This window comes from Octopus bimaculoides, chromosome 3 (genome assembly GCF_046866305.1).
Source record: "Octopus bimaculoides isolate indiv1 chromosome 3, ASM4686630v1, whole genome shotgun sequence".
NCBI classification, from domain to species: domain Eukaryota; kingdom Metazoa; phylum Mollusca; class Cephalopoda; order Octopoda; family Octopodidae; genus Octopus; species Octopus bimaculoides.
Window position 1 is genome coordinate 50,514,385 of NC_142930.1, and position 26,569 is coordinate 50,540,953.

At 38.4% G+C, this 26,569-nt stretch overlaps 1 protein-coding gene across 2 annotated transcripts in view; it reads left to right on the plus strand.

The window, feature by feature from the left end:
• Window positions 1-26,569, plus strand: part of LOC106868418 (uncharacterized) — an 87,628-nt gene that overhangs the window by 51,146 nt on the left and 9,913 nt on the right. The window contains exons 6-10 of one of the 2 annotated variants that reach the window (XM_014913664.3): window positions 3,947-4,128; window positions 6,850-6,912; window positions 13,790-13,880; window positions 24,547-24,669; window positions 26,397-26,543. In XM_014913664.3, coding sequence (XP_014769150.1) covers window positions 3,947-4,128; window positions 6,850-6,912; window positions 13,790-13,880; window positions 24,547-24,669; window positions 26,397-26,543 — 606 coding nt within the window. The remainder of the gene's footprint in view (window positions 1-3,946; window positions 4,129-6,849; window positions 6,913-13,789; window positions 13,881-24,546; window positions 24,670-26,396; window positions 26,544-26,569) is intronic. The other variant, XM_089348974.1, reaches the window with a different exon arrangement.

Below are 26,569 nucleotides of genomic sequence, written 5' to 3' on the forward strand. Positions count from 1 at the left end.
ATATATATATATATATATATATATATATATATATATGTATATATATATATATATATATATATATATCATATATATATATATATATTATACATATATATATATATATATACATATATATATATATATATATATATATATATATATATATACATATATATATATATATATATACATATATATATATATATATATATATATACATATATATATATATATACATATATATATATATATATATATACATATATATATATATATATATACATATATATATATATATATACATATATATATATATATATATACATATATATATATATATATATATATATATATACATATATATATATATATATATACATATATATATATATATATATATATATATATATATATATATATACATACATACATATATATATATATATACATACATATATATATATATATATATATATATATATATATATATATATATATATATATATATATATGATGAGCTTCTTTCAGTTTCCATCTACCAAATCCACTCACAAGGCTTTGGTTGGCCCAAGGCTATAGTAGAAGATACTTGCCCAAGGTGCCACGCAGTGGGACTGATCCCGGAACCATGTGGTTGGTAAGCAAGCTACTTACCACACAGCCACTCCTACGCCTATATATACAAATTATAAAAATAATAAAAACATATACAGTACTGTTTCTACTTCGTGGATTTTCACCTATTGTGGGAGGTTTTGGAACATAATACCCACAGTAGTCGAGGGATTACTGTGTATTATTTTTCATCACTTCATTATTACTTCTAATTAGTGGTTTAATGCTCAATGTATTAAATATATTTAAATATAGTTACTACACTAAATTATCATCTCATGCAGATATAATTTGTGTAGTTTCTGTCAATCTCATAAGAGCATGGCTGTCACAAAGTCCTGGATTCAATCTCATTATGTAGCTTCTTAGACTAATTGCCTACCAGCCTCAAGTTGTCCAAAGCTTTGTGAGTAAAATTAGGTAGACAGAACTGTGTAGAAGCCTGTAAAACTGTACCTATAATTCAAAGGGCTAGCCTTGTCACACATACAATATCACACTGACACTGTCTGAGGTATGTGTTTAGTAGACACTTACATTGTCGTTAGGTAGAACTGAAAGGTGTTGTACTTAATAACAGTGTTGCAATATTATTCTCAATTGCTACAAGGGCAATGGAGATACACTAGAGAGATGTAACTACTAGAGAATTAAATTATGAAGTTTGTAGTGAGAGTTATAGCAAAATTTATTAGGATCAGTGCTGGCCTTGATGAGATGTAGTTTGGCTTTGTACTAGGAAGAAATGCTATCAATATCATCTTCCTTATGAGACAACAACAGAAGTACTTTATCTGGGAGCAAGCTCCTATATGTTAGCATTCGTTATATGAGTATTTGAATAGCTTGTGAGAGCCACAAAAGCCATATACAGAAGTGTAGTTAGCAAAGTGTGGATCAATAATGAATTCAGCAATGAATTTAGTATGTAGGTAGAGATTCAGTAAAGAATTTAGTGAGTGAACATCAGTTCAGCAAGGCTTAGTTTTCAACCATTACCTGTTTAATATAATCATCCAAGTCTATGAGAACTCCTGCATGCTGATGATCTATTTCTTAAAAACAAAATGTAGAAGATTTATTGAAGAAATTTCAAGCACAACAGCAAAATTTGGAATGGAGAGTAAATTATGCAAAAACTAACGCTTTCTGATGTAGGAAAGAAAACACAACTCTGTAATCATCAGGGAACTAGCCAATCTTGACATACAGAAGAAGGTAAACGGACTTAGTAGAGGTTCCATACAGAATATCCAATGTAAACTATGGATGCACAAGAGATATAGTGCAATCACAGGCTGTCTGACTGGGTAGGTCAAATTCATATGACACAAATGCACAGGAGTAGTTAGCAGCGGCAAGAATACATTTAGAATGAATTCCTTCAATTGTTCAGGAGGCCCACTAAAAGTAGTTGGTAACTTTTGTTACCCTAATTATCAGGTGGAAGTTGATGTTTCAAAAGCATAATAGTTAGAGTAAGAACAGGGTGGTAAAAATTGAAAAAGCTACTGCAAGAAAGAGTTCTCTCTCAGAGTAAAAGTCAGGTTGTATGATGCTTGTGTATGAAGTTTGATGCCACATGGTAGCGAGATGTGGCTATTGGATATGTAAGATATACAATGATTAGAAAGAAATGATGTGAGGAAGCTGTACTGGTTATGTAATGTTTGTGCATGAACAATAGAGTACAAGTGAAGTGAGAGGAAAGCTGGATATACGAAGAATTGGATGGAGAGGGTAAGAGAGAAGATTGCGCAGGTACAGGTATGTGATGCATATGAAGGATGTCAGTTCTATAAACTATTGCTGAGCACTTGAAATGGTTTGAAGCTGTGGATGATGGAGACATATTAATACATGGGATGAAGTAGTGATGATAGATCTCAAGAAACTGAACCTCAGAAAGGAAGTGACAAAGAAGCTTAACAAGTGGCAGTATAAGATGCTGAAGAAGACCTGTCCACTGGTATAAGCATGACAAAATAATCGTTAAGCTGCTGGTGGAGATGAAGGTTGGGATATGTAATATATGTACTTCATGTTTCTCACCTGTTGTATTACTGTTAAGTCTCCATTGACTACTTCCTATGTAACCTTCTTGCCTATCATCTTTTCTTTTCTATCCACTCTACCGCAGTGCCTGAATGGTGCCATGATAAAATGCACCCAGTACACTCTAAAATAATTGGTGAACCAGCAGAAACAACATAGAAACGTCTCTTTAGTTTTGCTAGTAATAAGACAACCTCTCTACTGCTGGCACCATGATACAATGCACCAAATACATTCTAGAAACCATGCCAAAAATGGAATATATGAGCACTCTGTCCTTTGACCAATCTAGGAAGGCAGTAACCCTGAATAAGGGCTGACTTAAACTGACAGCTCATTCAGTCTAAGCCACAATAATGATGATAGCTGTGGCATGTACATACGTGTGTGTGTGTGTGTGTGTGTAAGAATTAGCTTACATAAACCTTTCAGTGAACCAAATGAGAAACTCTTGAATTATTTAGACCATGCCACCCCAACTCCAATAGTGTTCAAGCTATTAGTATTTACATTATTTTGTCAAAAGTAATGCTTATTTATTCACATTATTTTCAACTAACCATGCCGTATCCTGTAGCTTTGAGATTTTGATGAGGTAACTGTTAATTTTTAGAATGACATTGTAGGGTTGATGTGAGAGACCAGATCTGACCAGTTTGAACATATAAAATAGGAAGGATATTTTGGCTGGATATGGCTGGTTTAAATGCTAAAGGGTTAAGAATTTCATCTACAACAGCTGTAAAATCTTTAGTCTTAGCTTTTGTAAAGAAATATTCAATAAAGTATTGTACTGCTATAATAAAGCCTTATTAGTGAGCAAAGCAATATTATCTACTCACCCCGACTCCCACTAGTTTTCAGTGCTTAAAATCTGGTTGATTTAATGCTTTAAATCTGGTATTGATGTGTGTGTGTGTATTAATATTTATAAGGTAAAAGTGCTTAGTGATTTCAAATGTTGACCCATGAGCAATGGACTTTTGAAGTTACTGTCAACCTATTCCTTGTAAAAATTGATACACTACTTAAATAATATTCAATGATCATTCATTTAATGTTTTGACTGTTTTTATATATAACTTTACTTATATGTGTGTGTGTATGTGCACACACATATTTGATTGCAGTTTATAAGTTTGGTAGCAATAATTTATTAGTAAGAAATGTAACTGTCTTTGGGTTGGTTAATTTGTATAGGTATTTTTAAACTAGATTGTTAAACTGAGTACAATACTTTTTAAGTTTCAGTTGGTCTTTGAAAATAACAGAGACTTATTTTCTATTTCTGCAGTCAATTCACTGAATGTGAACAAGAAACGAACAATTGCTGTGTCAATTGATAGTGAAAATAGTCTTCATGTGGTATTTGAACCAAGTCGTCAATATGTGGCTGATAGTTATAATGTCAGCTTGATCCAGTTTCCTACACTTATTCCTGATCCAATCACTTCTGTTATTGTTCAACAGCAACAGGTAGGCATTATATATATAATATATAAAGTAATATGTAATGGTAAGATCCAAGAATCAAGGTGTAGGAAGTTAGTAAGCTTTGAGCAGTCTGTAGAAGGCATGGAAAAGCAACTTTCAGGAACAATAGTGGTCTATTGACGTAGAAGGTTTAAAATTTTTCCCATATCCAAAGTTCAATAAGCTGAAAAAAATTATTTTGTAGTCTATGGTTAGCAACTGGGGTTGCTGTGCATAAAATAAAAATCCAAATTTAGTGAATGGAGCAGATAAAATCCAGGCTACTTATGTTTCCTAGCTAGCAGAACCTTGGAAATAGTAATTACTCATACGAGGGCTACTCCACTAACTACTCATCAGGCTAAAGATACCTTAGTCAATGTAACCTTCATTTGACTAAGGTACCTTTGGCCTGATGAGCAGCTAGTGGATTACTCTTATTTGGCTAATTACTACTTTCAAGGTTCTGCTAGCTTTGAAACATAAGTAGCCTGGATTTTATCTACTCCATTCCCTAAATTTGGATATATGAGGGGGTATTCATTAAAGATTTCTCCTGACCCACTTCCTAAAGGCTAGTATAAATGAAACTTGGCTTAATAATAAGTCCTTCTCTACATAGCCACCACCAATGGTGACACACTTCTCTTGTTGCTTTATGCAACTGTGAAGACCTCGTCTGTAGAAGTCGGTAGGTTGTGTCTGAAGCAAAGACTTTACCTCAGAAATAAGTTCATCATCATCTGAGAAGTGCTTCCCCTTCAAAAATAACTTCATGGTTGGAAAGAGGTGGAAGTCAGATGGTGATAGGTTGGGAGAGTAAGTGGGATGAGGAAGGATTTCATAGCCGCAGGAATGTGCTTTCATCTGAGCAACATGTGCATTGTGAACAACTGGGGCATTGTCTTGGAGGAGGTGGACTCCTTTGGTCAATATGCCATGCCTCTCCTCTAATGGTGTCCCGCAATTTCTGCAGCCGAGAAGCATAATATGTCTTGTTAATTGTGGTGTTCTTTGCCAGAAAATCCATCATCACTACTCTGCGCAGGTCCAAAAAGACCGTGAGCATCACCTTGCTTGCTGAGGGTGAACACAAGCCTTCTTTGGAGGTGGTGAGTTATCATGCTTTCATTGCTTTGACTGAACTTTAGTCTCAGAATTATAGTGATGGACCCATGTTGTATCCTGTGTGATAAGTCTGCCAAAAAAGTCCTTGTTTTCTTGGCACATTGCCAAAAGAGCCTGGGGGCAATTGACTCGTTCCTGCTTCTGAAAAGGTGTGAGCATCCGGGGAATCTATTGTGCAGACAACTTCCACATGTGCAGATGGTTGTGAATGATTTTTTCTCCTTGGACCCTATACTTATTTTTACTTCTTGAACTAGTTGCCAAATAGTTATGCAGTGATCCTCCAAAATGGCGACTTCCACTTTATGGATGGTGTCATCATCAATGACAGAATGTGGTCATCCAGGAATAGGAGCAGTTTCCACCAATGTCTGACCATGTTTAAACTGGCGATGCCAGTGCTTGACTCCATTGTATAACTTCTTTCATCTCATCGAAAGTCTCTTTTGGTGTACGACCTTTCAAGTATAAGAACCTGATCACTGATCTGCATTCAACTGCCTCCATTATAACACCTTAGTCCATTTCAGCAGCCATAAAAGACAAACGAATACTAATGGAAAGCTGCAATTTACAATGTGACATGTAGAGACCTGTATGGTTATACTTGTACAAGTTCCGTTTCTTGCAATAACCAGAAGTGGGCAAGGGGAAATCTTTAATGAACATCCCTCGTATATAATATATATATATATATGTATATGTATATAATGTGTTAAAAACATTCTGCCTAAGATTAAATCCATCTTTCAAATATATTAATCCTTTCAAAAATTTAGTACTTTATTGATCTAAAATAATTTATTTTGCTCATTGGTATAAATATTTGTATGTTGGGATAATGTTTCCAAAAATTTGGATGCTTACATATAGCTTTCCTTATGCTAACCAAACTGACCAAGTCAGTTCTAGTAATGTGTTTTGCCATAAGGAACAAGATTGGTTATAAAAATGCTTGAATTTACGATTCTGATCTGTAGTCGAACACGGTATATAACCTCATAGCCTGCAATCCTCAGTTACTGTTTGATAATCCTTATATGTTTGAGAGTCGTAATATTTTTAAAAAAGTAAGATTTATAGACATTATTTGAAATGTGTAAATGTTGATAAATACTTTATGAAGTAAGATATATTCCATGCAGGTTGAAATTTTTCAAATTTTTCTCATTTATTAATTAAGATAGAAAAAAGAGATTAACAAACATATTTGACAAGCTACATATCTAATTATGCAGATATGCACCTATATATACAGGTAGATGTAGGTATGCACATACTTGTACGTATATATGCATATACTCATTTATTATTTGTTTTACATATCTAATTACCCTATTGATAAGTTATTATTTGGCCACACTTAATACTGTATAGAACTAGAAACATTTTCATCATTTGGACTTTTAAAATGAGTACTCTGTGCCCTGTCGGTCTGTCTCTCTCTCCCTCTGTCGGTCTGTCTCTCTCTCCCTCTGTCTGTCTGTCTCTCTTTCTTTCTCTCCTCTCTCTCTCAGTCTTGTTTATTTCTCAGTACCCCTTGTTAGAAAAACTAAATTCTAATATATTTCAATCTAATGAATATATTTTCCTCAGTTGCCTGGTAATTTAACGGAGCTAGAATTTACTGACATTCAGCCTGGCAATTATCAAATTCAGGTAATTTATTTTGTTATTTCTTGGAAATATATTTTTTTTCTGTGTCTTTTTTATGTATCCCAAATAACTGAAGAGAGATTTGTTTTCTCTCTACTCCACAGATGTTCTTAAAAGCATAAGTATATGACAATCTCCTTTATATAATCAGCATTCAGGCAGATTAAACAAATTTCTAAATACATAAAATTTTTTCTAATTGTAAGCAGTTAGAAAATGGAGATCTTTCTGAATAATAATGTCCATTTTATCAACAGAAGAATCTAACATTTTAATACCAACCTGCATGAGATTGTCCACGCTAAAGTGTTTATATTCAAATTTAAATCTCATTATGTAACCACGTATCTCTTTTACAGCGGCACACCTGTTTTTGTCCTCATTCTTGTTAACTCTCTCTGTCTCACCATGTACCTCTTCTATAGCAAGACACCTGTTTCTGTCTCTGTCACACTCTAACCTTTCATCATCTGACACAAGATCACCTGCTCCAATGCCATCTCTCCTCTCAAAGATTATCTTGCAAGTTACTTGGTGACCCTGCCGGTGCTGGTGTCACATAAAAAACATCCAGTCCACACTGTAAAGTGGTTGGCATTTGGAAGGGCATCCGACTGTAAAACCATGCCATTACTGACCTTGCCTGTGCTGGTGCCACATAAAAAGCACTCAGTCTACTCTGCAGGGTGGTTGGTATTAGGAAGGGCATCCAGTTGTAAAAACTGTGCCAAAATTGACACAGAAGTTTGATGCAGTCTTCTGCTTGACCAGTTCCTGTCAAACTGTCCACCTCCTGCCAGCATGCAAGGCGGATATTAAATGATAATTTAAATCGCATTATAAATTATATCAATGTGCTGATGCAGATATGGTTGTGTAGTTAAAAAGTTAGTTTCACAAGTCTTAGTGCTTAGCATCTTACCTTCCACAGGCTAATTAATGTTTTGTGGGTGAAATTGGTAGATTTTTGTGCAGAAGTTCATCATCATATATATATATAGGCACAGGAGTGGCTGTGTGGTAAGTAGTTTGCTTACCACACATGAGTCCGGGTTCAGTCTCACTGCGTGGCACCTTGGGCAAGTGTCTTCTACTATAGCTTTGGACCAATCAAAGCCTTGTGAGTGGATTTGGTAGATGGAAACTGAAAGAAGCTTGTCGTATATATGTGTGTGTGTGTTTGTCTGTCAGTGTTTGTCCCTCCACCATCGCTTGACAACCAATGTTGGTGTATCTACGTCCCTGTAACCTAGTGGTTCGGCAAAAAAGAGACCAATAGAATAAGTACTAGGCTTACAAAGAATAAGTACTGGAGTCGATTTGTTTGACTAAAGGTAGTGCTCCAGCATGGCCGCAGTCAAATGACTGAAACAAATAAAAGATTAAAAGAATATATATACATTCTTTTATTTGTCTCAGTCATTTCACTGCAGCCATGCTGGAGCATTGCCTTAAAGAGAGTTTAGTCAAAGAAATTGACCCCAGGACTTATTCTTTTTAAGTCTAGTACTTATTCTATCATTCTCTTGTGCTGAACTGCTAAGTTATGGGGATGCGACACACCAATACCGGTTGTCAAGTGGTGGGTGGGGGACAAACACAGACAAAAAGACATACCCTCATAGATATGTATATGTGTATACGACAGGCTTCTTTCAGTTTCCATCTATCAAATCCACTCACAAAGCTTTGGTTGGCTTGAGGCTATAGCAGAAAACACTTGCTTAAGGCACCATGCAGTGGGACTGAACCTGAAATCATGTGGTTGGGAAGCAAGCTTCTTAGCACACAGCCACACCTGTATAGGTGCAGGTTTGGCTGTGTGGTAAGATTGCTCTGCATTTTGCATTTAATGTAATGCTCGCATTACTTAAATAAATGGAGTAGCATGAAACGTGTGTACTGCAATAACCTTTAAAATCTTTGTTGCTTTTTTTTATATATATATATAAATATATATATATAAAAATATATCTATATGAATATGTATATATATAGAAATATATCTATATATAAATATATATGTATAAATATATATATATATATATATATATATATATATATATATATATATATATATATATAGATATGCAGGGCAGGGAATCGTCAATTAGTAATAAAATTAATAATTAACAATTTTGCCGGGTAGCTCAGTATCATCATCATCGTTTAACGTCTGCTTTCCATGCTAGCATGGGTTGGACGATTTGACTGAGGACTGGTGAAACCGGATGGCAACACCAGGCTCCAGTCTGATTTGGCAGAGTTTCTACAGCTGGATGCCCTTCCTAATGCCAACCACTCAGAGAGTGTAGTGGGTGCTTTTACGTGTCACCCGCACGAAAACGGCTACGCTCGAAATGGTGTCTTTTATGTGCCACCCGCACAAGCCAGTCCAGGGGCACTGGCAACGATCTCGCTCGAAAATCCTACGGGAGCCAGTCAGGCGGTACTGGCAACGGCCACGCTCAAAATGGTGCATCTCATGTGCCACCCGCACAAGAACCAGTCCAGGGGCACTGGCAACGATCTTACTTGGCTTGCCGGGTCTTCTCACGCACAGCACATTTCCAAAGGTCTCGGTCAGTAGTCATCGCCTCGGTGAGGCCCAATGTACGAAGGTCTTGCCTCACCACCTCAGCCCAGGTCTTCCTGGGCCTACCTCTTCCACGGGTTCCCTCAACTGTTAGGGTGTGGCACTTTTTCACGCAGCTATCCTCATCCATTCTCACCACATGTCCATACCAGCGCAATCGTCTCTCTTGCACGCCACAACTGATGCTTCTAATGTTCAGCTTTTCTCTCAAGATACTTACACTCTGACGGGTATTCACATTGACATTACACATCCAACGGAGCATACTGGCTTCATTCCTTGTGAGCTTACGCATGTCCTCAGCAGTTACAGCCCATGTTTCACTGCCATGTAGCATGGTTGTTCGTACGCATGCGTCATACAGTCTGCCTTTTACTCTGAGTGAGAGTCCCTTTGTCGCCAGCAGGGGTAAGAGCTCTCTAAACTTTGCCCAGGCTATTCTTATTCTAGTAGCTACACTTTCAGCACACCCACCCCCACTACTAACTGGGTCGCCCAGATAGCGGAAGCTATCGACTACCTCTAGTTTTTCACCCTGGAATGAGATAGAAGTTGTTTCCTGTTTGTTTACAGTCTTTATTGCACCTGAACATCTGCCACAAACAAAAACTAACTTGCTAGTTAACCTGCCTTTGATGTTGCTGCACCTCTTATGTGTCCATAGCTTGCACCGGGTACATCTTATAGAGTTACTACCTACTCCTTTTCTACATACTGAGCAGGGCCATCTACCTGAAGGGGTTTGTGTTTTATCTACCTTCCTACTTATTAGGATTTTGGTTTTAGCTAGGTTGACTCTAAGGCCCTTCAATTCTAGACCTTGCTTCCACACCTGAAACTTCTCCTCTAGTTCTGATAGTGACTCCGCAATTAGGGCAAGGTCATCAGCATAGAGGAGCTCCCAGGGGCAACCTGTCTTGAACTCCTCTGTGATTGCCTGGAGGACTATGGTAAATAAGAGGGGGCTGAGGACGGAACCTTGGTGGACCCCTACCTCTACCCGGAATTCATTGCTGTACTCATTTCCAACCCTCACCTTACTGGCGGCATCTTTGTACATGGCTCGCACAGCTCTCACTAACCATTCTTCTATCCCAAGTTTCCTCATTGACCACCAGATAAGGGATCGGGGGACCCTGTCAAAGGCTTTCTCCATGTCAACGAAAGCCAGGTACAGAGGTTTATCCTTAGCTAGGTATTTCTCCTGCAACTGTCTCACTAGAAATAAGGCATCAGTAGTGCTTTTACCTGGCACGAACCCAAACTGCATCTCATCTAAATTGATTCGCTCCCTAATTAGTTGGGCTATGACCCTCTCTGTAACTTTCATAACCTGATCTAACAGCTTGATGCCTCTGTAATTATTTGAATCTAAAGCGTCACCTTTACCTTTGTAGCAGTTGACTATGATGCTGCTACACCAGTCATTGGGTATGACTCCTTCGTGTATCACCTGGTTCGTAATACGGGTGACTAGGCTATAGCCAACACTGCCAGATATTTTGAGCATCTCTGCAGTGATTCCTGATGGGCCGGGGGCTTTCCCGGTCTTCATACTCTTAATTGCTTTATCTACCCTGGTACTATCAACTCGGATAGCTGGTCCCTCTATTGGGTCGACATACGGCAGGCTCTCTTTCTCCCATTCATTCTCTTTATTAAGCAATCTATCGTAGTGGCATCTCCAGACCTCTTTCTTTGCATCCTCATTTAATGCAAGCGTACCATCATCCATGCGAACACATTTCTCTCCTACAACATCACTATTCTCTCTCCTACACTGTCTTGCAACACGAAATACCTCGAGTCTTTGGTCCTCACGGCGCAGAACATTGGCAAATCTTTCCTTATCTGCTTCCCCTCTGGCTAAATAAACCTGTCGCCTAGCCTCCCTTCTGGCACATTGGTACAATTCCCTGCTACCACCGTTCTTCCAGTCCTTCCAAGCCTGTTTCTTTTGTCTAATAGCCCTGTCTACCTCCTTGTTCCACCACCACGTTACTCTGGGTCGGGAGGGGACCTTACACCACCCACAAATCTGGTCGGTGGCTTTCAACAGGTTGTCCCGCAGAAATCTCCAGAACCTTTTCGGTAAAATCATTTATAATCATAAATATATAGGGATTGACAGTAACCTGCTTCTCCAACATACTGAGAATTCAGAAATAGCAGCCAAAGAACTACTGATTCCAAAACTACATATACACATAAATATATGAGAGAAAGGAAGATCCTTATGAAACGATGGACAAAGATTATGAACCGCCTGAGCAAGCATCCCAAAAGTTGTGAGAAGTCTTGTCTGGGGAGAGTGCTATTGGAAATTGAGAAACGTCTGCATGAGTCTCATGAATAGGAGAGAGCGAATAAAGAAGCTTGGGTTATAGAAAATATCAAGTCAAACCCTGAAGCTTTCTTTAAGTTTGCCAAAGAAACAGCCTCAATGCACCACAAGATAGGTCCCCTCTTCCAAAAATGGCTCCCTCACAGGAAACCCCATGAGGGTAAGTGAAATACTGAACGAACAGTTGCAAAGTATGTTCGCTACACCGCTGGAACACAATCAAGGGAACAAACCAGTGGATTTCTTTGCCACATTACCTAAAACCTAAGAGGTTAAAAGAATTGAGTATATAAACATTGAAGATGGCAACACTGGCCATAGATGAGGTTGACACAAACTCAATGGTTGGCCCGGATGGATTTCCAGCGGTTCTACTCAAACTGTGCAAGTGAGCCCTTACAAAACCACTGCTGCTTCTCTTCCAGAGCGTCCTTGCAAGAGGTAAGCTCCCAGACAAACTGAAGGAAGGAATAATATGCCCTATCCATAAGAGAGGAAGCAGAGCAGATGCTAAAAATGATAGGCCTATCTCGCTGACCTCACACATCAGCGAAGTCATGGAACGAATAGTCCACAAGAAACTAATCATGTTCCTAGAAGAAAATGACTTGCTGACTGACACCCAGCATGGATTTCAACCAGGTAGAAGCTGTTTGACACAGCTCCTGCAACACTACGAATGGGTGGTAAAACAGCTGCTGTTTGATCAAATGCCACATATTACAGGAGATTCCAAGTAATGGTGTAGCTCAGTCAACGGTGGTGCTCCAGCATGATTGCAGCTTTAAAGCTGAAACATTTTAAAATAGTAAAATAGTAAATATTAATATATATGTATATATATAAATATATATAAAAAAAAATATTTATTAATATATACATGTATGTATATATATATATATATATATATATATATTAATATATATTAAAAAAAATAAGGTACTCAGAGATCTGGATGGTTGTACATTTACAGATTTTTATTAATATGTCAAATGTTTTATTGCACTAGAATAGATGCAAACGCTAATTTATGATTTATAGAAACATGTGACATTTTAATAAAAATCTGTAAATGTACAATCATCCAGATCTCTGAGTACCTTATTTTTTCTAATATATTATACCTGAACATCACCTCCAAACCTTCTAATATATTAATATATATATATGTATATATATATAAAAAATATATATATATTAATATATATATATATATAAAAATATATATATATTAATATATATATATATATGTATATATATATATAAATATATATACATTTCAATATATATATATATGTATATTTATAAATATATGTACATATATATAAAATTGGTCATTCCAAGCATAGAGTTTGTAAACTTTAGGGAGAACACCTTCATAAAATGTCTGTTGCAGTATAGGATGTGGCCTTCCTGAGTGTGGGGCCCTCTTGGTCCCTGGGCCCGATTGGCAGCAATCTGCCCAATTGGCTTAAGGCCAGCCCTACAAGTATACATGTGAGCATGTCTGTGTTTATGTGTCTGCCATTACATTGACATCACTTGCAAAAGCACTGTGACAGTATTTATGTCTTGTAATTTAGGGGTTTGACGAATGGTGATTGATAAGGCATTTCTCAGACTGTGAAATAATACTGGGTTTGAGGCAGTACTGCATTGGAATCCATGACTAGTCTAGTGAATCCTGATTAAGCATGTAAATAGACTACTTATTGGAAGAGAAAGGGGAAATTTGGAGAAATTCATGTTGTACTGCATCTACATTGGTCCATCATTAGAGTTTCAGTTGCATATCAGTTTTTCTGTGAGAAATTATTGGCCCTTCTATGGTTTTGCATGTATTGTTTTTCTTTAACTTATTTTCGTAATGATATTGGCCATGTTACTGTTATTTATTCATTTATTTATTCATTCTGTTATTATTAATGTTATTTCATCAGGTTAGTGTCATCAGCTCCGATTGTGAAGTTCAGTTGTGTAAAACTATGAACTCAACTTCTTTCGTAATGGGCAGCCCACAGAAAAATACAGGTTTGTATTCTTTTCATAATTATAAATTAATCATGATTTGCAAATATTCTTCATTCCTTGTTTTATAGTTTGTAAACACTTAATCTGATATTTTTCTGAAATATATTGGATTTTGACAGAATTTAACTGGTTGAGATTAGACTTCATTTCTAATATTCAAGTGGGAGTAATTTTTTAAATATTTTAAGATAATTTTGTGTACTGAGGGTGCTTCTGTACTCTAAATGCAGATGTCAGCATCTCATCAGGTGGTGAAGCAGCTCTGTAGGTGTTTCAGTCCCTTTGACCATATCACTAAAGCTGCCTGGGGGTCACCCGCTGATGTCAGTGACAGAACTCTCACTCAACAGCGTAAACTTCATTGAGTCAAATGCTGTGGTTTCAGGACCAGATGTTTCCACCTTCTTCAATGCTTGTTCTTGCTGCACCACTTGTCCTCTTACTTGAGGCAGATGTAATGGCTTGCTTTTTCAGTGGCTATTTAAGATGGATATATAAGCACTTGACAGTGTGATGTTAAATTTCATCTTGCGCAGCATTACTCATTTGATGTAAAAAAACCCAAAAGAACCCATCACCAACAATTCCATTACAATGCATCTTTTTCAGATAACTGGAGCATTTAATCCTTTAGCATTCAAATTACTCTGTTAATTGTAATGCATATTTATTCACATTGCTTTAAATTAGTCATGCAATATAATGTAGCTTTGAGATTTCAATGATGTGATTGTTAATTTTTAGAATCACATTGTAGGATAGGTGTAAGAGGTTGGATCTGGCCAGTCTAAACATAAAATAGGTAGAATATTTAGGCTGGTTTGAATGTTAAAAGGTTAAGCACCATCTTTATTGTTTGAATATTTAACTTCACTTGATGATGAAATTCTTCTTGCTGTATACTTCCTTTTTGGAAATAGTACTGCCAATTGTACTTTATAAAGCAGAGAATAAGACCATTGTTATTTCAATTCTCAAGAGCCATTATAATTAGCATGTGATTCAAAGTTTTTTTGAATGACAATTTGAATATAGGATTACATTTTTATGGGTAGCTAATTATAGAAAAGAGAAAATATGATTGTTTAAAAATGCATATTGTTCTGCTGAATTCGCATCAAAACAACATTGGTAGTTTTTGTAGATTTATGTATTACCATAAAAAAACCCCAAAAGGATGAGGCTGCCATCATTGATTGAACTTAGCAGAGTTTTAGTCCTCACTCTAAACTGAATCTTCCATTTATTTGAACTAATAGTCAAAATGATTTTACCAAAAACAAGTCAAGATATTTTTAAGGAAATATAAAAATATTTTCTTCTTCTCTTAACCTTTTTTCTTCACTTATAAATCCATTGATTATTCTAGGTTTAATATGGATTAGGTTCAATCTTTTACAAAGGTCTTAAGGACATAACTTCTTTCAAGCAAATATGAATATGAACTGTTAAAGAATTTATGAAAAAATTGAACTTCCCATTCTTACAATGAATAATCTTTATACTCCAGCTATTTCCCCCAAAGGGCATAGTATTGCACTCTCAGGATCAGACAGGTGTAAAAAAACACTAAGTGTTTTGAAGCCTTTGTCGAGAAACAGATTTTTCCTACTGAGTTTGGAAGTACTTCTACCAGTTATTTCTGATGTTATGTACAAGTTCAAGGTCAGGTGAATTTTAGACTACTACTGCTACACACTCATTTGGGCTGGTGGGTTTTTTTTTTGCAGCATATTCCTTAACCAACTCTAAAAGAAAATAAAGGCTATATTCTTTAAGGTATTATCTATGACAGAATTATTGCAACTCTATTTTGGTTTATACACTCTTGCTGCTTTCTGCTTTCTCTATCACTTCTCTTATATATTTTGGGAAGATTCTTACTCATTATTACACTGCACAATGGTTTGTAACCAGTGCTAGTTGGTAATTCTTATCTATTTTCTGCTAAATGAATCTTTGTAAAATTGAAATTGTATTCTGAAATTTACTTGAGTTTTATTTAATCTAGACTAAAGATTAACAAACATCATAGTTTCTTTGCTGCTCTAAAAGCTTTGGGGCTTCAATTTTTTATTTCTTGCATGTTCATAAGAATAAAGAAATGTCTTACTGAAAACAGTTCTATTTATTTATAATATTTTCTTATTAACAAAAACAATTAAAAAATACATACAGTGGTGGAGGAGTGCCAGAAAGTAGCACAACAAACTAAATGCCTTACAGCAGTTAGTTCTCTTTCTCTTTTTTTTTTTCTTGAGTTTATATTCTGTTAGGTTCTGCTTATCATTTTGTTGTTCTGGCATCAATAACAAGAATACAGACATGTTTTGAGACAGTTTATCCAGAGATATTTCTCTCTGATAAATATATTTGTTTATTATTATTAATTAATAAGAGGCTCGCACAGATAAGTGTAATTGATATAGCTGATACTCAGTTTGATGTTTTATTGGTCAACATCTGAAAGGGAACATGGATCGTGAAAGAATTCAAGAAGGCTGTAGTTTTGGTGGAGAATGAATGGCAAAGTGCACTTTGTGAAGGCTGATGAAATGCAGTATATTTGTTGGGTAGGACTGATACAGAGGTAGTAAACAGCTTTCTAGTTCAGTGGAACGGAGGCTGTTGAAGTATTTGTAGAAGAGGTAGGGAGAAAAAACCAATACAGTGCATAATGATTGCCGCTTATTTGGGTATGAATTTTTGCAAATCAGTAAAGTAGCCTTTATGGGTATGAAGTTCTGAATTCTTGCAACAGAGTAAATTTTGTGAAAATCTTTCAGACACCATGTAATGATGTTATTCTCAACAGTTTTGTTCTCTTTAACTCCCCCCTGAGCTGTGATAACATCTGCACTAGTTTTGTTTCTTTTCTTTTCTTAGTTTACCTTCTACTTGATTCAACTTTGCTTTCAGCCTTACCCAGGTTATAAAAATAAGTGCATGTTTTATAAAGTATAAGAAATATTACTAAGTGCTCTCATTGAGCCGGGAGTATTTAGTTTTGTTCCTCTGTGTTCCAGCTCCAAGTCTTGTTAATGCCAACTTTGCCTTTTCTCTTATAGGATTATTGGAATAAGTACGAATATAATGTGATTAGCTTGATTTGTAACACCCTTTCACTACAAAATTTGGCCTTGGGTCTTATGAAAAGACATAATTATTATTATTATTATTATTGATTGTAAGAGGATAAGTAAAATACTAGGCTTGCACTGAGGTTGATTTAGTTAACAACACTTCCCTGTACACAGTTTGTAGCATTGTACCATTTTAAGAAACAATGAATTATTATAGAAACAAGCATTATCATAACCCTCCTATTTCTGGCTCACATCATTATGATTTTCTGCTTGTTTATCTCAAGTACATAGGTGTATATGTGTGGAGAGAGAGAGAGAGAGAGAGGGAGAGGGAGAGGAGAGAGAGAGAGAGAGAGAGAGAGAGAGAGAGAGAGAGAGAGAGAGAGAGAGCTATAGCTGATACTTGCTTCCCAACCACATGATTTTAAGTTCAGTCCCATTGTGTGGCATGTCAGGCAAATGACCTGCTATTTCCTTGGGCTGACCAAATCCTTGTGAGTAGATTTGGTTAATGGAAATTGAAAGAAACCTGTTGTGTGTGTGTGTGTGTGTCCATGTCTTGACATCATGCAAAAATTGTGACAAGCATCACCATCTTACAAGCAGTGTTCTTCATTTCCAGTCTTGGTGAAAACCTGGTTGCCTCTGAGGAAGCATTGATCAGAGTTAGCAACAGGAAGAGCATCCGGCCATAGAAAATCTGGGTTCATAAATTCTATCTGACCTATGCAAACATGAAAAGGTAGATGTCAAAATACTGATGATGATGCGACGATGGATGTGTATATATATATATATATATATATATATATATATATACACAAGACAAGACATATATATATGTGAAATGACAGAGAATGAAAGGAAATATAGATTTGCCAGTTATGTCAAGTTATGCAACATTCACTGATTCTCAGATGTTAATATGATGATGATGAGAAGAAAGTTAATTATACATATGTGCATTTGTTGCAGTCAGATGCAGTTTTCAAGCTTACATTTTTCATGTGTAGTATTTTGTACTGAATATAATAAATGTTGCCAAAAATATCGCTTAGATTATAGGTATTATTCCTGTGGTTGTTACTATTCTAAATTGGAGCCTATGCTCTTTTGTTTTGTGTGGAGGGACAATTCCTGCTGGTCAAGAAGCTCGTCTGTTGCTAATATCCACTCCAGAGGAGTATTTGAATGTGCTGGAAAATACTCAAGTTATGACAGATGCAAACATTCCGAGAAGATGATAATGAGATGTTGTTGTTTGTGAGACATTGCAGTCCTGGGTCAGGTATAGACAGAGGTTGGACTTTGCCATCTGGAGTCCTGCCATGCACTCATTACATTCTACAGTTAGATACTAGGCATCCAGTGAAACATCATTCTTTGTATTCTGTAGAAGGTTATTGGAAGGTATGATAGATTGTAATCTAGGATTAATTGATGAGCACTGTCTGAGTAATTTCTTTTGGAGGATTTTCATGTCTGGGTTATGAACAATTTCCAAAAGTTCTTGGTCAGCAATGCTACAGTGAGTAGGAGTATTGTGTATTTACTAAAACTACTGGTATGACTGATGGAATCACCATCAACCAGAACAATCTCAGATGCATGCTGAACAACAAAACTGCCTAGCTCACACTTGTTCAATCTCCATATAATATTGATTTATGAGTGGAGACGCAATGGCCCAGTGGTTAGGGCAGTGGACTCGTGGTCATAGGATCGCGGTTTCGATTCCCAGACCAGGCGTTGTGAGTGTTTATTGAGCGAAAACACCTAAAGCTCCACGAGGCTCCGGCAGGGGATGGTGGAAAACCCTGCTGTACTCTTTCACCACAACTTTCCCTTGTCACACTGTGTCACGCTGAATATCCCCGAGAACTACGTTAAGGGTACACGTGTCTGTGGAGTGCTCAGCCACTTGCACGTTAATTTCACGAGCAGGCTGTTCTGTTGATCGGATCAACTGGAACCCTCGACGTTGTAAGCGACGGAGTGCCAACGAATTGATTTATGAGTTTATGTTGAACATATGTCGGACAGATCTAGCTTTCTTTGGAATTTGAAGATCAACTAACTGCCTCCTTTTGGTAAGGAAGAATGAATTGTCTTCTTTTGCTTGGTGGCTGAGGTAAAGTAAGTTGAGTAGTGGCCTATATTTTAAAGGACAGAGCTTTTCTTCTTAGACCAGTCCTTCATCTCTTTTCTCAGGTACCACTTGGGAAGGTGAGTTTGGAAGGGAAGTGTTTCTCCTTATTGAATTTTATTTAAGATGGGATGAAATTGGCAAGATAGGTATGATTAAAACTGATTCAATGTAGTAACTAGGGTTGTCAAAACAACTGAAAGAGGTAATTGGTAGTTATCAATGGGACATCCCAGATTGCTCTATATATGAGTTGTATTTCCTCACACAGTCACTTAAAGCTATAACTTTGTCTTAGAATTAGCTGGCCGAATTTCTACCATCCTATATTTACTGTGTACAAACGATAGAAATCCCTAACACTTCGTGCTTTTGAATAACCCTCTCTCTTTTAATCTTTCTCTTTCAATTTCACTCCCTCTCTGTTTTAATCTGTCTGTCTCTCCCGATATTTATTACACTATGTATATCTCGATCCCACTCTCTCTCTCTCTATATATATATATCTTCTCCCCTTCGATTAACTCCTGCCCAGTGCCGGTTTGGTGCACCCGCCCTCCCACCCCCTCCACCAGTACTGGAAGTTCCTATGGGGCTGTTGTTCCCCGCCCCAAGGTCTCACGGGTCCATACCCCCCACACCCTCAGGGTTGGTACTCTTAACGTCGGCACACTGAAAGGTAGATCTGGTGAGATTGTTGAGATGCTTGAACGGAGATGTGTCGATATCTGCTGCCTCCAAGAAGTAAGGTGGAGAGGTTGTTCCGCTAGGCTCCTCACAGGCAAAGAACACAGGTATTAGATTTTCTGGGCAGGAAACACAGACGGGGTCGGGGGCGTGGGTATACTTCTTGCAGAGAAATGGGTGGATAAGGTAATCGAGGTGGTTAGAGTATGCGATAGAATACTTAAGATTAGATTAGTCCTACATCATGGTTTAGCAACCATTATCTCGGCCTATGCCCCTCAGCCCGACGGACAGAAAGACCAATTTTATGACACCCTTCTGCAGACTACCTCATCGACGAATGACAGGGACCTTCTCTTTGTGGCTGGTGACTTCAATGGACATGTTGGACAACATTCAGGGGGCTTCTATGGCGTACATGGAGGCTATGGTTTTGGTTCCTGCAATGAGGAGGGAACCAGGCTGCTGGAGTTCTGTGATGCAAATGACCTTATGGTCTGCAATACTAACTTCAGGAAATCTGCCAGTCACCTACCGTTCTGGCAGGCACACAAGCCAAATTGACTACATTCTCGCCAGGAAAAGGGAAAGACGGCTGCTTAGAAATGCCAAAACATTCCCAGGCGAAGAATGTACCCCATAACATAGACTAGTAGTTAGTGACTTTAGGATCAGAGCTAAGTGGCTGCCCAGAAGACGACCAGCTTGGAGGAGAAGGGTATGGAAGCTCAAAGATCCTGCGAATGGACAGAGATTTAGAGACTTATTACTCGAAGCCTTCGACGAAATAGAGGGGGATGTAACTTCACACAATGTAGAGGACAACTGGACGTTTCTACGGGACAACCTGCTGAGGGCCACCAACGAGATCTGTGGTTGGGGCAAGGTCCCTTCTCGACCCAAAATAATGTAGTGGTGGAACAAGGAGGTAGACAGGGTTATTAGACAAAAGAAACAGGCTTGGAAGGACTGGAAGAACGGTGGTAGCAGGGAATTGTACCAATGTGCCAGAAGGGAAGCTAGGGGACAGGTTTATTTAGCTAGAGGGGAGGCAGATAAGAAAAGATTTGCCAATGTTCTGCGCTGTGGGGACCAAAGACTTGAGGTATTTCGTGTTGCAAGACAGTGTAGGAGAGTGAATAGTGATGTAGTAGGAGAGAAATGTGTTCGCATGGATGATGGTACGCTTGCTCTAAATGAGGCTGCAAAGAAAGAGGTCTGGAGATGCCACTACGATAGATTGTTTAATAAAGAAAATGAATGGGAGAAAGAGAGTCTGCCGTATGTCGACCCAACAGAGGGACCAGCTATCCGAGTTGACAGTACCATGGTAGATAAAGCAATTAAGAGTATGAAGACAGGGAAAGCCCCCAGCCCATCAGGAATCACTGCAGAGATGCTCAAAATATCTGGCAGTGTCGGCTATAGCCTAGTCACCTGTATTACGAACCAGGTGATACACGAAGGAGTCATACCCAATGACTGGTGTAGCAGCACCATAGTCAACTGATACAAAGGTAAAGGTGACGCTTTAGATACAAATAATTACAGAGGTATCAAGCTTTTAGATCAGGTAATGAAAGTCACAGAGAGAGTCATAGCTCAACTGCTTAGGGAGCGAGTCAGTTTAGATGAGATGCAGTTTGGGTTCATGCCTGGCAAAAGCACCACTGATGCTATATTTCTGGTAAGACAGCTTCAGGAGAAATACCTAGCCAAGGATAAACCTCTGTTCCTGGCTTTTGTTGATATGGAGAAAGCCTTTGACAGGGTCTCCCGATCTCTCATTTGGTGGTCAATGAGGAAACTAGGGATAGAAGAATGGTTAGTGAGAGCTGTGCGAGCCATGTACAGAAACTTTGTCAGTAAGGTGAGGGTTGGCAGAGAGTACAGTGAAGAATTCCGGGTGGAGGTAGGGGTCCACCAAGGTTCTGTCCTCAGCCCCCTCCTATTTATCATAGTTCTCCAAGCTATAACAGAGGAATTCAAGACAGGATGCCCCCGGGAGCTCCTCTATGCTGATGACCTTGCACTAATTGCTGAGTCACTATCACAATTAGAGGAGAAGTTTCAGGTGTGGAAGCAAGGACTAGAATCGAAGGGCCTTAGAGTCAACCTAGCTAAAACCAAAGTCCTCACAAGTAGGAAGGCAGACAAAACACAAACCCCTTCGGGTAGATGGCCCTGCTCGATCTGTAGAAAAGGAGTGGGAAGTAACTCTATAAGATGCACCCAGTGCAAGCTATGGACACATAAGAGGTGCAGCAATATCAAAGGAAGGTTAACTAGGAAGTTAGTTTTTGTTTGCAGCAGATGTTCTGGAGCTATAAATACTGGGAATGTGCAGAAAACAACTTCTGCCACATTCCAGGGTGAAAAACTAGAAGTGGTTGATAGCCTCCGCTATCTTGGTGATCAAATTAGCAGTGGAGGTGGGTGCGCTGAAAGCGTAGCTGCTAGAATTAGAATAGCCTGGGCAAAGTTCAGAGAGCTCTTACCTCTGCTGGCGACAAAGGGTCTCTCTCTCAGAATAAAAGGCAGATTCTATGATGCATGTGTTCGAACAGCCATGCTTCATGGCAGTGAAACATGGGCCGTGACTGCTGAGGACATGCGTAGGCTCGCAAGGAATGAAGCCAGTATGCTCCGATGGATGTGTAATGTCAGTGTGCATACTAGACAGAGTATCAGTACCTTGAGAGAAAAGTTGAACTTACGAAGCATCAGTTGTGGTGTGCAAGAGAGACGACTGCGCTGGTATGGTCATGTAGTGAGAATGGATGAGGATAGCTGTGTGAAAAAGTGCCACACCTTAGCAGTTGAGGGAACCTGTGGAAGAGGTAGGCCCAGGAAGACCTGGGATGAGGTGGTGAAGCACGACCTTCGAACATTGGGCCTCACCGAGGCGATGACTTCTGACCGAGACCTTTGGAAATATACTGTGCACGAGAAGACCCGGCAATCCAAGTGAGACATAAATCTAAGGCCCAGCCAGTCCACTTATGCGTACCTTCCTTCCTTCATTGGACACTAAACTCCACTTGCGAAGACCTGTTGAGGCAAGTGAAATCGAAATCAAGTTAAGTTGGACAATAAACTCCACTGCGTAGGCCAGTTGAGGCAAGTGAAATCGAAATCGAGTTAAATTGGACACTAAACCCCACTTGCGAAGACCTATTGAAGCAAGTGAAATAGAAATAGATTGTTGCCAGTGCTCCTGGACTGGCTCATGTGCGGGCGACATATGAAATCTTTCGAGCGGGATCGTTGCCAGTGCCCCTGGACTGGCTCATGTGCGGGCGACACATGAAATCTTTCGAGCGAGATCGTTGCCGGTGCCCCTGGGCTGGCTCTTGTGCGGGTGACACATGAGATTTTTCGAGCGAGATCGTTGCTGGTGACCCTGGGCTGGCTCTTGTGCGGGTGACGCATGAGGTTTTTCGAGCGAGATCGTTGCCGGTGCCCCTGGACTGGCTCATGTGTGGGCGACACATGAAATCTTTCGAGCGGGATCGTTGCCAGTGCCCCTGGACTGGCTCATGTGCGGGTGACACATAAAATCTTTCGAGCGAGATCATTGCCAGTGCCCCTGGCCTGGCTCATATGCGGGCGACACATGAAATCTTTCGAGCGGGATCGTTGCCAGTGCCCCTGGACTGGCTCATGTGCGGGCGACACATGAAATCTTTCGAGCGGGATCGTTGCTGGTGCCCCTGGACTGGCTCATGTGCGGGCGACACATGAAATCTTTCGAGCGAGATCGTTGCCAGTGCCCCTAGACTGGCTCTTGCGCGGGTGACACATGAAATGTTTCGAGCGAGATCGTTGCCAGTGCTCCTGAACTGGTTCTTGTGCGGGGCCGTCATAGGATTTTCGAGCGAGATCGTTGCCAGTGTCCCTGGACTGGCTCATGTGCGGGCGACACATGAGGTTTTTTCGATCAAGATCGTTGCCGGTGCCTCTGGGATGGCTCTTGTGCGGGTGACACATGAGGTTTTTCGAGCGAGATCGTTGCCAGTGCCCCTGGACTGGCTCTTGTGCGGGTGCGGGTGACACATGAAATTTTTTGAGTGAGTTCGTTGCCAGTGCCCCTGAACTGGCTCTTGTGTGGGGCCGTCGTAGGATTTTCGAGCGAGATCGTTGGCGGTGCCCCTGGACTGGCTCATGTGCGGGCGACACATGAAATCTTTCGAGCGGGATCCTTGCCTGTGCCCCAGGACTGGGTCTTGTGCGGGGCCGTCGTAGGATTTTCGAGCGATATCGTTGCCAGTGCCCCTGAGCTGGCTCTTGTGCGGGTGACACATGAGGTTTTTCTAGCGAGATGAGTGTGGCCGTTGCCAGTACCGCCTGACTGGCCTTCGTGCGGGTGACACGTAAAAGCACCCACTACACTCTCTGAGTGGTTGGCGTTAGGAAGGGCATCCAGCTGTAGAAACTCTGCCAAATCAGATTGGAGCCTGGTGTAGCCATCTGGTTTCACCAGTCCTCAGTCAAATCGTCCAACCCATGCTAGCATGGAAAGCGGACGTAGAAAAGAAAAAAAAAATGATAAAAAATTTACCTTTTCTACATTCTAGGGACTTTTTCTTGTTCTCTATTGTTATTGTTTTTTTATTATTATTACTCATTTTACCCTTTTTTCTGTGTAAATCATCTATTTTTGTATTCATCCATCTACTCTTCTCAACTTCTTGGCGTGTGTAGCCAATAATTATTATTGCTATTGTTATTCTTTTTTTCATGATAGGACGTACTATGTCCAGCAAGCCAGTAACCACTACTACCACTTTCATTAAACACCGAATGAGTAGCACTTCAGGCATGGTGAAGACGACAACCCCTGAGACTAGGAGCACTAGTCGGAGACAAGGTAAACTGCAGCTGATTTTAAAACTGATCAAGGGGGTATAACTCTATTAATTTGTTTGAAACGTTCCTTCCCTTTGTGGTGAATTTGCAGAAATTATTTTTTCTTCCGTTCGCTCTTCTACAAAACGGGGGAAAATATATTTTGAATAGAATAGTAGAATGTTTTATATGAACGATATTTTGTACGAGTCAGTAATAGTTTGAAATATTTGGTTTAGTGTTTTAAACAGTAATAGGTAATCCAATTATGTGTTTGTGTGTGTGTGTGTATATATATATATATATATATATATATATATATATATATATATATATATATACTTTATTTAAAAGCAGCAGAAATATAACAAAAAAAAAATTTTATATATATATTTTATATATATATATATATATATATATATATATATATATATATATATATATATATTTTATATATATATATATATATATATATATTGGAAGGTTTGGAGGTGATTAATCCTACAAGATTAGGTGAAAAGCGCTTTATATGATTTATAAAACATGTGACTTTAATAAAAATCTGTAAATGTACAACCATCCAGATTTCTGAATACCTTAATTTTCTCTCTCTCTATCTCTCTCTCTGTCTGTCTCTCTCTCTCTCTCTCTCTCTCTCTCTCTATATATATATATATATATATATATATATATATATTATTTTTGCCAAATAAACGCACACACACACTTCTATGATGGGCAGAATAGACTAGGCGAAGCAGGTGGATACACGTGGATGGAAGGGGTCGCTGAAGAGGTCATAGATGCGTGACAAAAGATTTCCAGATAATGGATACAAGATAAAGTAAGAACAACAATAAATGAGTGAAAAATAAATATATAGTACATGTGTTTATTTGGCAAAAATAAATAAAAATAGAAAAAAAAAAAATGACCATCCCAAAATATAACATTATCTTTTTATAATCGCATTTAAAATTTTTTTTTATGTTTTCACTTGTTTCAGTCATTTGACTGTGCCAATGCTGGGGCACCACCTTGAAGGGTTTTAGCTGAACAAATCTACCCTAGAACTTATTTTTTTATTACTCATTCTATCGGGCTCTTTTGTTGAACTGCTAAGTTATGGGGACATAAACACACAAATGTTGGCTATCAAGCAGTGGTGGGGGACACAGACACAAAGACATACATAAGCACAAAGACACACATAAATGTATGTATATGTATACACACACACACACACACATACATATACACAACAGGCTTCTTTTAGTTTCCATCCACCAAATCCACTTACAAGACTTTGGTTGGCCCAAGGTTATATTAGAAGACACTTACCTAAGGTGCCATGCAGTGTGACTGAACCTTGAACCACATGGTTGGGAAGCAACCTTCTTTCCACACAGTCATGCCTTATCCTTTTTATAACCAACTTATTTCTTTTATTTGCAAAATTAGTTGTTAGACCTGTGTTCTATCCAAGGAAATATTTATTTCACATTTACCTCAAGATAGCAAAAACTGAAGATTGGCACTGGTTCAATGGAGCCATGTGATTTAGAAAAGGATTTAATATATATTATCTGCTGACAATAGAGAAAAATGGTGTATTATAGTCCACACAGCCATAAGAGGTCAAATAAATGCTGACAATTCTTGGTTTATTTGCTATGAATTGTAATTAATATTTGTTTTTGTTCTTTGTTATGTCATGATGTGAATAAAAAAAATACAATAATATTTTAGGTGATGTAGTAATTCAACCTTCAGACCAAAGTGGAGAGTACGAAAGATCATTGAAGATTATGCTTGGGACTGTGTTTGGAGTTGTTGGCAGTGTTACAATCATTATTGTTGTATTTTGTATGTACCGTAAGAGAAACTACACTTCAGGTAAGTACTTTTAGCTTAGTTTTTAG